This window comes from Coffea eugenioides, chromosome 11 (genome assembly GCF_003713205.1).
Source record: "Coffea eugenioides isolate CCC68of chromosome 11, Ceug_1.0, whole genome shotgun sequence".
Classification (NCBI taxonomy): domain Eukaryota; kingdom Viridiplantae; phylum Streptophyta; class Magnoliopsida; order Gentianales; family Rubiaceae; genus Coffea; species Coffea eugenioides.
Window position 1 is genome coordinate 22,842,076 of NC_040045.1, and position 12,853 is coordinate 22,854,928.

Below are 12,853 nucleotides of genomic sequence, written 5' to 3' on the forward strand. Positions count from 1 at the left end.
TCTGTTCAAGGCTTCGGATTCTCTTCTTTAAGACTAAAGAGTCTTCGGTCTTCACTCACAAGAAACAATGAGTCAAAGTTCCACAAGACCACCGAAGTGATTCTTCATTCATCTTCATTTCTTCAAAGAATCAAAATCACAAGAAGCGAGAGTTCTCCGAAAGCCGGCCGAAGCACTTAGTTTTGTTACCCTTTGATTTCCCTCATGGCCAGCCACTTCATTAAGACCAGCAATTTTTGGACTCTCCATGCCTCCACAAACGGCCTCGCATTTCGGAGTCTCCAATTGCAACTTTCAATCCTGATCTCTAAATCCTTTATCTCTCCAATCCAATGTGTTTTCCACTTTTTTGTTTAGAGTTTTTTTATTTTTTTTATTTTTATGGCACTTATAAACTCTTCTCCATAAATATAAATGATATTCTTAGCTTTGATCTTGATGAAGTATGTGGAAGAGCTAAAGAAATCAAGATCTCCCATAAACTAAAACATGTTATTTATGAACTTCATGATTTTTATGGATGTCAAATCCTTGGGTCATGTAATGGCCTAACATGTCTTGGTTTACTATTTGGAACTACACATTTAGCTTTGACCTTTGTGAATCCTTGAACTCAAAAGAAATGGGATTTACCGTGGTTCCCTAAATATTACCCTGAAGGAACTAGTCATCATTATGGTTTTGGGTAAAATGAAGTTACTGATGAATACATGTTGGTAGTTTTAGTTGAAAATCCTTCTATAGAAGTCATGATTTATAACCTTAATTCAAATTCTTGGAAGGTTTTGGATTCACCATTTGAGGGTGCGACAGCTTTTGATGATCAAGTTAGAGGTGTTTTCATTGGTAAGGCTTTGCATTGGGTTATGAGAGATTGGAATTTCATGGATGTTTTTGTTGTTGCCTTTGATCTGCAAACTGAGCAATTTTATTCTATGCTATTACCTAAGTACCCCGATGGTAACATTTACTAAAATGTATGTTTTGGGAGTTCGGGTGGTTGTCTTTCTGTAGTTTTTATTGGTAGGTATCCAACTTATGTTGTTGATATGTGGGTGATGAGAAAGTATACAGATGAGGATTCTTGGTTTAAGTATACTTTGAAGCTCCCAATTTGCAAATTGTATACTTCTGTTGTTCCCATTGCCTTGACCAAGGGTTATCACCATCATGTTCTTTTACAAATTATGTTTGATAGTTTCAATGAAAAATCCAACTCTCTTCTCCTATACAACTTAAAGAGAAGGTCTGCAACATTCCTCCATAATCCTGTTACACTTTCAACTTTGGCTGCATGTGTTTGTTCTGGAAGCCTTCTTCTGCCTTCTCGTGGTCGTGCAAAATTTTTAGTTCTTAATTTATACATTAAAATTCTCAAAATCATGAGTTATTCTATAAAATAGAAAGTGAAAAAACTCAAGGAAAAGAAAAGCAAAAAAATTCAAAAAATTATAAAAGTGTATATCTTTTTCTAATTATATAGGATTTGACCAGTATTAAGGTTTGCCCGTTTTCATAATGAATTGGGTTGGATATCTAATTAGTTATTTTATTTTAACTTTAACTTGCTTATTGATTTTTTTCATTTCTCAATTAAGGAAAAAATTATTTTGTCAATCTTTTGACTACTATGCATATTCGAACCACTTTCTTAGAAATCAAAACTAGAAAATTCTGAGGTATGAATTTGTTTTATTTGCATAGTAATATTTTTTATACAATAATCACTTTCTTATTCCTCTTATTTGTGTCAGTAAATATTTTACCTCATTAACAATGTCCTTTTTTTGGCATTAGATGTCAGATGCAAACAATGAAGACATTGTTATTACAATCACAGATGTTGAAGCAACAAAAACTGTAGCTGAATAAGAAACTGAAGGAGAAGAAACACATAAAAGTGAAAAGAGGAAAAGAAAAGTGCAAGTGAGGTCCAAAGTTTGGGCCTATTTCACCAAGATTCCACCAAAAAAGGAGGAATATACTTGCAATTATTGCAAAAAAGTTTTTTCTTGCCGTAGTAAAAGAGGAACAACTCATTTATATCGACATATATTTGGGGGCATATGTGTAGCCTACAAAAGAGCCATAGGTGGACAATCGTCAAAAGAATAAACACTTCTTAACTTTCCCAAAGGTAATTCAAATCAAGCTAGTACCTCTGTTTGGAAATTTGATCAAGAGAGTAGTTGAAGAGATCTAACAAAACTTATAATTCATCGAGAGCTACTATTCAATTTTGTTGAAGATATAAATCATTTCAGAAGTATGCTCTGGGTCTTAATCCGAAGGTTAAATTTGTGTCTAGAAATACAATGAAAAGTGACTGTATGAAAATATATGAAGTTGAAAAAAGTAAATTGAAGGAGATTTTTTTGCAATCCAAACCAAAATTATATTTGACAATAGATACTTGGACATCTAAGATGGATCTTCCTTTCATGGCATTGGCTGCTCATTTCATAGATAATCATTGAAAATTGCATAAAAAATTATCAATTTTGTCTTGGTTCCAGAATCTATTTGATATAATTATCAATTGCTTGTTAGAGTGAAATATTAATAAGATATGTACCATAACTATGAATAATGCTTCAACTAATGATGTTGTTGCTAGATGCCTACAAAAGCATTATTTATTTAGAGATGTATTATTGGTAAATGGGAGCAATATTCAAGTTCGTTGTTGGGGTCATGTTCTTAATTTAATTGTTCAAGAAGGATTATATGAGATTAATGATTATATTTGTAGGGTTAGGAATGCACTGAAATATGTTAGAGGATCCGCTAAGAGAAAACTTGAGTTTCTACACTATGCTAACCAAGAATGTATTCCTAAAGGTAAAATGTTATCTCTAGATATATGTACAAGGTGGAACTCACTATATTTAATGTTTGAATCTGCATTGCATTATGGGAGAGCTTATGACCGCATGAAAACTCTTGATTTGAATTTCAAAGATCCTCCATTGGCTGAAAATTGTTAAAAAGTTCTTATTGTTCATGGTTTTCTAGAAACTTTTTACACTGTCACAAAAATTTTCTCTGGCAGCAAATATTACACAGCTAATGTGTTTTTTCGTGAAATTTATAGTGTGTTCATGTTATTAAGAGAAACTTCTATAAAGGACAGTCCACTTCTTGGAAGCATGGCAGCTAACATGTTGGTGAAGTCTGAGAAATATTGGCTAGAAAACGAACCAAATATCTTGCTATCTGTTGCTTTTGTTTTATATCCCAATTTAAAATGAGAAAATTGAAGACCATCTTTAGCAAGATTTATGAGAGCTATTTGGCACCATATATGTTAGATCGTGTTCAAAAAACACTTCATATTCTTTTCATCGAGTATGTAAAGGCTTATGAAATGAATTGTCAGCAGGATATAACTTCACAAAATGAGAAAACTACAGGGACAGACAGCATCCCTTCTTCCACAGCAAAGAAGAATTAAATGGATGATTTTTATAGCCTTGACGAGGAAGAAGATAACATTTGTAGCAAGACACAGTTGGACTCTTATTTGGAGGAAAAAAGGTTTATTTGAATGAAAAAACTATCAAATTTATCTTTAGTAATTTGATAATATGAGATAATCACTAAACAATTTTCTTTATTAGGAAATCATGGAATAGTCATTTGATAGTCATCTTTATTAAGAACTTATGGGATAATCGTCAAAGAATTCATTCATGATTTATTCATTCCTATAAATATAGGTATAGGCTATCAAAGGTAGAATATTTGAAACTCACTCAACTCTCTACTTCTACTTTTCTAAAATTATCAATCTTAGAAATTGACATGATTGTTCGAGTGACCTCGAAAATTAGATTTTAGCCCTTTAACAACCCCTTTTATACGTAGGTCATATCCAAAAACTGATGATAAAGTTAGTTCATCCAACCTTTATATTAGTTGGATAAACACAGTTTATCTTATCCTAATAGATAAGGTAGTGGTAATATTCTGTCTCATGGGATCTCGACGATCACAAGACTGATTTATTAAATGCATATCACCTAAGTCAGCGTGATCAAGCATCTAGGATGATTTAAGTAAGCATAGTTTATCTCAATAGATCAGTTCATTTGATTGAACTATCCAAATCAGATCGACCTTGTTTTTCTATTTTTATAGCAATCATAGAATCTACAACTTGTACTCTTATATCATATCTTAATTTCACTAATCAAGTGTTCCGCCTCTCTTATTTTTTTAACAAACTACAATTCATTAATATATAACACTTTGATAATACAAGATTTATATTACAATAGGGGCAGCTCCCTTAATATTAGATTGTGCGCTCATTTTGAACTCTATGAGAAAATAATTTTTTTCAAACTACATTTCTCATGAGTTTTACAGTAAATTGTGTCATAGAGTAAGCACGCATATTGCCTAATCTATAGATAAAAGAGGGAACATATTGTTCAATCATCTCTTTCAGTTGCTATATGTCTTCACGAAGGGCAGCTATGGTTGCATCTTCTATCTTTTCAGTTTTGATCATATTTATTGTCACTTTGCAATCTGATTGTACCAATTTTTTTCCATTTAAATTCTTTAGTTCTAATCAAGACTATTCTAATGGCGGCTACTTCTTCTATGCATGGTTTACCAGTTTTGTCCTCTTGTCAACTCTAAACCTGCAATATAATTTCCTTCTTATTTCTTGCTATTCTAGTAAATTGATTTTCCTCCTATGGAAAGATATTGTTGCATCTGTATTGAACAAAATGACATCTTTTCTAGGCGTTTCTAACTTCTGCTTTCCTGACTCTAACATGTTTCAACAGTAGATTTCCTTTCACTTTTAAACAGTGCATCATTGAATTCCAACTATTCCAAGTGAGCAAAACAGTGAGTCATATAAACAAATAGGTTAGAAATAATAAAAAAAATTCCTACCAATTCTAACCCCTATAATTTGCCTATTTTCAATAGTTTTCTTAATCAAGTATGATAACCCTTTAGCACAAATTAAAAACAAATAACATGATAGGAGATCACCTTGCCTAATCTCTCTTGAGGGTCTAATAGACCCCACACTCTCCCCATTAAGGTAAAAAAAATAAGTAACTATAGATACACACTCCATAATCCATCTCACCTAGATTGGCCAAAAGCCCATTATCATCATCATTCTCCTAATAAATTTTCATTCTATTCTATCATATGCCTTTGACATATCAAGTTTTATGGTCATAAAAGCAATTTTCCCTTTTCTCTTTTTTTGTTTAAAAAATGCATGATCTTGTGGGCCAAAATCACATTATCTAGAATTTGTCATCCAGGAACAAAAGTTGACCGGAAACTACTGATACACTTAGACAAAACTTTTTTCAGTATATTTGCCAATACTTTTACAATTAGTATATACAACACATTGCACATACGTATGGATCTGTATTGGGATAGGTTTATGAGGGCCTCTACTTTGGGATTAAAGTAATTATTGTCTTATTTATATGTTTGAGCAATTGACCTTTAGACAAAAACTGATAACTATAGTTTTGCTAAATATAGGCCAAAATTTTTGAAAAAATGGAGGGGACATGCCATCGAAACCAAAGGTTTTATTGGGATGCATAGAAAATAGATCCACTTTTACTTTAACCTCTTCCATAGGTTTTATCAGTTCCCTATTCATTTGATCAGAGATTATATAAGGGATTCCCTCCAGCACTTCATTGAAGTCTATTAGAGTTGAAAAGGAGAATATGTTTTGGTAGAACTTGTTCATTTCTTGCTCCAGTTCCTATTCTGCTCTGCACCAGTCTCTACTCAAGTTTTGCAAGCATGTGATGTTATTTTTTCTTCTTTTGTTCGCCATGCTTGCATGGAAGAATATGTATTCTTGTCCTTTCCTAAAGCCATCTAACTCTACATTTTTATGCTCAATAAATTTCTTTTGTATACTTTTCTTAGGTTGAGTTTTAGTTCTGCCGCTTTGTCTCTCTTATGCTGGTCCTTTGATATTTTTGCATTTTGAATTTGTTCTTTCAATTTCTTTATTTCCACACTTGTGTTGCAACTATTCCTCTTGTTCCAAGTTAGTAATGTCATTCTATATTCTCTGATTTTTTGCTTGACTTTAAACATATAGGATCCTATTTGGCTCTTTGCTCATGCATCATTCACAATATTTGTGACCTTCGGGTGTTGAAGTCATCTGTTGTCCCAGAAGAATCTTCTAGTCCCCTTCCTCTTGTTTGGCTTAGTATTTATCACTAACACGGTATGACCAAATGCTTTATTTTCTATATATTTACACTTCAAAAATTTGAAGCCAGTTTGGACTCACAAAAGTTCTATCCAGCCTCTATTTTTATTTTCCTTCTATTCTTCTATTGAGATATCTGAGTCCATGGCACTCCCTCATAGCCCAAATCTACCATATCATTATTATTTACAAATCTTCTGAAATCATTAAAACTTTCCTCATGTCTCACACTCTCTCCTCATTTTTCCTGATTTGATAAAATATCATTAAAATCTTCCACCATTACCCATTTAACCCCATTTATGCATTCTATTTTCCAAAAAATTTCATTTTCTCCTTCTTTCTTGAACATTCGTACTAGCATAGATACCAACAAAATACCAATAATTTTGGTCAGTATGGTCCATAATATATGCTTTAATATGAAAAATGGATCCTCCATAGCAAAAACATTAATACTATTATTCCAAAAAAGAGCCGGACCACTAAATTTATCACAAAACATTCATCAAAGATTAATCTTTTTTTGACATTTTTCATTAACTTTTTTTGATTTTTTGTTTCACTTAGGAAAACCAACCTCGAGATATGGAGTTTAATTACCCTTTTAGTTGGAGAATTGTCAAGAGGTTCCAAGCACCTCAACAATTCCACGCTGCAGTCGTCATTTAGAATGTGGAGGATTTTTTAGGCTTGTCTCTATCTCTCAACTCTATGTATCATCCTCCTAATTGAACTTCCCCATTTGCATCTGTGAGGTTTCGATAAATCCACCTCCATCATTTCATCATTTTCCTCCTATCCTAGACATGTTTTGCTATTACATCATTTCTTTTAGAGGTATACATACTGATTTTGAAAATATTCTAAGCCGCCTTCCTCTTTTCCTTCCCCCATTCATATTTGGCATTCTATTTTCTTTACCATCTGCCATTATCTGTCACTTTTCATGTTCCATCATTCTGCTAATCTACTCAGCTTGCTGTCTCTCATTTACTTTACTTCGAATCTGTTTATCCTACTTGGTTCTAGATTTGTCATTTGGGTTGTTGTCACTTCCTTTATTTTCCATCAGAACTTTACCATCTTTCTTCCACTGGACCATTCGGTTGTTTATTAGTTTCTACACATTTAGCTTTCCATCTCTCCTATCTTTCTCTACCTACTGATTCTTTGTCTGCACCTTATCCCAATTCTCCTATTAACAATGCTAGTTTTGATCCCTATCCCCTATTGTTTTTGACTTCCCATGGTATTCTCATATCCCTTTTCCACTTGTTTGATGGCCTTTTCCCCATGTTGTTCCCTGTACCCTATTTCACTCGAACCTTCTCTTACCACCAACTCATTTTCCGTCCTATTTGGTGTCTTCTACTTTGTGAGAAGAGATGAAATCATATTTCCTGCTTTCATCCATGCCCCAAACTGCTCTTCTCTCTAATTTTGCCTCTCACATCGACTGTTTGGCACGTTTTGTCACTATGCCATATAATATCACATTTGTAGAAAAAGTTCAGGCACTTTTCATATTTATATTCTACTCAAATCGGTTCACTGTTGTGCTTTATAATGGTCTCTTTAATCAAAGGTTAAGATATGTTCACCTTTGCTAGTATCTTCATGTGCTTGCCATCCTTCCCTCCTCCAAGTGGGATAATCACATCCTTAACTGAATTGAATATCTCTCTAATTTTGAACCCTATTGCTCTGCTTAACCAGTGGATTGGTAAATTCTAATCTTGGATCCATGTATGTAAGATCAGAAAGGTGTGAGGACTCGCAAAATTTACTTATTTAATCTCCTATTTCTAGCTTATTTAATTATTTATTTGGCATTTTACTCCGAATATTATTTTCTAAGCTCTTGAGACCTAATTACATGGAAATATAGTTTCATTATATTTTTAAAATGACTTGTTTCAAAAATTAATTTCTGGAAGCTCGTTTAGTGAAAATAGTGAACACGTCTTTGGAAATCTTGATCGATTGAGAGTACAATAGGTTTGAAATATTGGAGACATGTACAATGGACCTAAAATAGGCATTTTAATGTTTAAATACTCAAGTGATGGTTAGTAGTACGGTCGTTATAAGAATTTCTCGAAGGTTTCGCGTTATAGCGATAAAATTGACGGTACACGTTTCCACACGCGTGACTTTATTTGAGGGACTTTAGACCCTTATTTCGGGATAATTAGGAGTGAATATTATCTACATGAATATAAATGCATTAGAGGTTTAGTGCACTGGTGAACCAAACGCGCGAGAAATCGAGCCTTAATCGCGCCAAACGGCTCCTAATGTGAGTTGACTAAGGGGTGATTGGTGGCCACAAGTTAATGTCTTCTCTTGGAAGCTTAGAAATCTGATCACACTCTCTCTCTTGCTCCCTCATCTGGCCGAACAACAAACAAGAAAAACAGCTCAAGAGTTCTTCAAATTCCTCCATCAAATCTTCACCAAATCATCTCCAAATTCAACCAAACTTGCACCACACTTAGATTAACACTTGAGGAGTATTTTGAGCTGCAAAAGGGAGCTGAAAAGCCACGGTTTTCTGGAGCAAAGAGTGACCAAAAATTTCTGATCTAGTCATCCAAGAAGGTAGCAAATCATCCAACCCATAGATCTTAGTTTTTGTAAGATATATTGCACATATAAGGTTGTATAATCATGTGGGTAGTCTTGTTTATGGTATAAAATGTGAAAGTGGGCTCTATGAACTCCCACTCTTGGGTTGTTGCTGATTTGATGATTGATAGTGGATATATTGTTGGTTTAGTGGTTAAAATGATGGATTAATGGTGCGTAATTGATAGAAACTTCATTGGGTGCAAGAAGCAAAAGTTTCTGGTTTTACCCCTGTCTTGTCCGACCATTTTTGTGCACAATTTGAGGTTCTAATGACTTGATTATATTGTTTACATGTTAGTGTGGGTGTGTACAAAGTTTCGTTGAGAAATAACATGATTTGGTTGGTCAAATGAGTTGATTTCCAAAGTTAGCAAAACTGGAAAATGAATCCCGTATTGCCCAGGCAGTCATTTTGTATCGGCTATAACTCTTTACTCCGATGTCGAAATTGAGTGCCGTCAGTGGCATTGGAAACTAGACATTCCCAGCTTTCCATTGGTACCAATTTCACGATCTGGTTCCACTTGAGTGAGCCACACCATTCGTTTGAAAATCACTGTCCTGTTTCGTTTCTCTCCAGGAGACAGGACAGGACTTGTATCTTGATGCTCAAAAACGAACTGTTTGTGAATGGACTTTGAAAATGGTTTATTCTGAGAAAATTCAGCTTTATGAGAGAGCTTTCCAACGCCATCAACCACGCCCAATTCCAAGTTGAATTGAGTGAGTTGTGGCCAACGTTTGAAACAGCTACAGTGATAGAATTTTCCACTTGGACAGATTTGTAACTAACAATGATTTGGGACTTGTTTTCCAAAGCTTCTTGGTATAAATCACCTATCAAATGTACCTCGGACATATCTTAGATATTATCTACTGAAATGAACTGTGTTTGAGGTGTTTTATTGGCCAAACGTTTTGAAAACGGAAAAACGGAAGTCCAAGGCAGATTTGCCGAGGAATTTCTTGGGACTTTAGTGATTTCGTTAACCAACTTTACGAATGAATTTTCCTACAAAATTTGGTAGAGGAATACCCCTTATATGGTAGGATAATACTGCCAAATTTGGTGCCATTCCATGTCTGTTTAGATGTTCAAACAAAGTCCCAAAGTTCATGTTTAAATCTGGAAATTCTTGATCGAGAAGGAATTTTTAGCCAACTTTGAGCTGCTATATCTTGGCGCTCAAAACTTCGATTCTTGTTCCGTTTGTTTCATTTTGAACTTTGATTGTAGTTATAATTGATTTCTAAATTTCAGAGGTTAGTTCGTATTGTGTGAATTTTGTCGAATTTTCAAAGATGGTCAAAAACCAACCCCGAAACTGTCTTAATGGTCCCAAACAGCAACTTAGAGTCAATTTTTGAATATCTTCCGTTTGGAATCATGGAAAATTATCTTCTAAGAACTTTTAGTGCTTTTGAAGAAGTTTCCAACGATATCAAGCTTTCCAATTTTGGACCTACATAGTGCAAGATACGATTTTTCTAGGATTGACACCCAAAGCTGAAATTTGTCAACTTCTTAGAAAATGAGATTTTGGGAACTTGCCTTCTTTTCTCGATACCGATTGAACATTCTGAACTCGATTTCATGGAAAATATTAGTCTCTTTCTTTAGACTTTAAAACTTTACTCTTGACCCTCGATTATTATTAATTAAGGCACAATTAATGAATTCTCCTTAGATTGTACAACCTTCTTTGATAAGTAGGGGTTCTAAGTGATAGTGTATAATAGTTAATGGTTGTTTGCTCAGGCACTCGAGGGAATCTCCAAGGGGAACTCGGAGCGGACACCTAAAACGCTTGTTTGAAAACTACTCGCTTGTTTTGACTAGGTGAGTGTTCCATATAGGAATACGTAATTGAATAAGTTTAGGACATGCTCATTTCAAGACTATTAAGTGTTAAGTACTATGTGTTAAGTATTTACCATACTCATGCCTATTTAAGCAATGTATACTTGCATTGTATATCTACATGAATTGGTTAAATGATTAACCATATCAAATGACCATATGAACTCGATACATGCTTAACTTGCTAGATTGTTTACTTAGTCTACTTGGGTTTGAAAAATGGAGTCGAGTGTGTACTTTATCGCACTCGTTCTCTTTTGAGATGAATAATTCATGCTTGAAAATACTCGAATAACATGACTTGGTATGCTAAGGTTACATACGTCGTTGGAGTGAATCTCCTCGACTCTCACGTGGTAAAAATGGGATAACGGCCAATGATGGCCTATGCATATGACCAATGCTTGTCAATTAACCGTCAACCGTGAACAGTTAACCGTTAACCGTGAACCGTTTACCAACCCACATGACTACCTGATTACCTGACTATTTGCTCATATGATTTCTAATCTATATGATTATTCGATATCCGTGAATTATATGCTCCCATGAAATCAACTTGTATTGCTTACGTGCTTACGTGCTAAGTATCCACTTGATCACTTGATTATCATGAATCACATGTTATATGAAGTTGTCCATCATTGTTAGGCGAGTGTGTACTTTATCTCACTCGACCTATTCAAATGATGAATTTTACTTTTGTCGAATTACTTGGTTACCTGTGCATGTTGTAAGCTATAAGCTGAACTTGGGCCCTGCCTCGGTTACTGACCTACTCGAGCCAGGACTGGGCTCGGTCGGGTAGGTTGGAACCCTGGACAACCGTTTCGGTATACTCGAGTATTACCACTGGAGGGATAAGGTGATGGCCAGTCAAACCGAGGGGATCCGGAAGTCATAAGGTGCAGATGACCGACAGAGTTCCACTGGAACACCGTATCCTACAGTATATGTTTACCGTGTATCATGATAATTGTTTCGTGCTAAAATGCCAATATGAAATCCTGAGCTATGCCTGTAATAAGCTCCAATCACTCGTGAACTATACATGCCAATGTCTTGAACCATGATAACTGTCTCATGATAAATGTCTCAAATTACCCGTACCATGATTATCACCCCATGATAACATGCCATTGTGTAACCTTGAACCATGCATATGATATGCCCATCCTACTTGATTTATTTGAACTGTTAGAGTGTCTTGGAACCTCACTGGGCTGTGTAGCTCATCCCACGTTGTGGTTTTCTTTTACAGGGTTCGAGACCAAGAGTGCTCGTGAGTAGTACTAGAATATTTTCTTTTGAAGACTTTAAGTTATATTATAACGGATGGCTATTGTACCCTTTTCCATTGGGTTGTATTTAAGCTTGAAGACTACATAATTGTAAGTGTGAGATATTTGAAGTACTTTAATTATGTATTGAAGTTACTTAAGGTATTTCGGGCTTTTGAATGATGGATTGTAGTCAGTCCTGGCGAGAGCTGGGCAGGCGTCCCGCGGATACCCTTTGGTTCGCCTTAGGGAGAAGTGGGGGCGTCACAAAAGGTCTCCCTGTCCTTATCCATTCCAGCACTTCATGGTTTCACTACCAGCAATTGATTATCAATAACCCATAGTTGCCCATTTAGCACCCTATCCTTGTTCTTCTCTCCCTAAAAATTGAATTGGAAGATATTCGGGCCTAATTTAGTGACCACCAAATGTCTTGGATACCCCCCCCAAACATGGTTGTAGTAGTTTTAACCCCTGTGAAGTTGGCCACTTTTTTCCCATTATTCTCTCTGTCAAGCTCAAATTACACTCATTAATGCTTGATTCTATCTTCCCAACTCTACTCTATTCCCTCTATTTCCTTAATTGATAAATCTCTACCAGATCGAGTAGATCAGCCACAACCTTTGGATGAGATTTGTAAAACCAGTTCTATTACATTTCAAGCCACGAGACCAAAAGAAAGATAAAAAAATGCAAAATAAATGAGAAAAGAGCAAAAATAAAGGAGAAGAATTACTTTTAGTAAAAGATCCTGATTGTCCGCATATAATAAAGCGAGTAGGTAGCTCTACTACCAGTCCAAATTTATCAAGGGATCAATCTGCATCTAAGTTAAAAGAAGGGAAG

At 34.9% G+C, this 12,853-nt stretch overlaps 1 protein-coding gene across 1 annotated transcript; it reads left to right on the top strand.

Annotated features, from left to right (window-relative positions):
- Positions 1-710: 710 nt before the first annotated feature.
- Positions 711-1,872, top strand: LOC113752064 (F-box/kelch-repeat protein At3g06240-like). Its single transcript, XM_027296204.1, has 3 exons — positions 711-960; positions 1,015-1,298; positions 1,798-1,872. The coding sequence occupies exons 1-3, from the start codon at positions 711-713 to the stop codon at positions 1,870-1,872; spliced, it is 609 nt and encodes a 202-aa protein (XP_027152005.1).
- Positions 1,873-12,853: the final 10,981 nt, after the last annotated feature.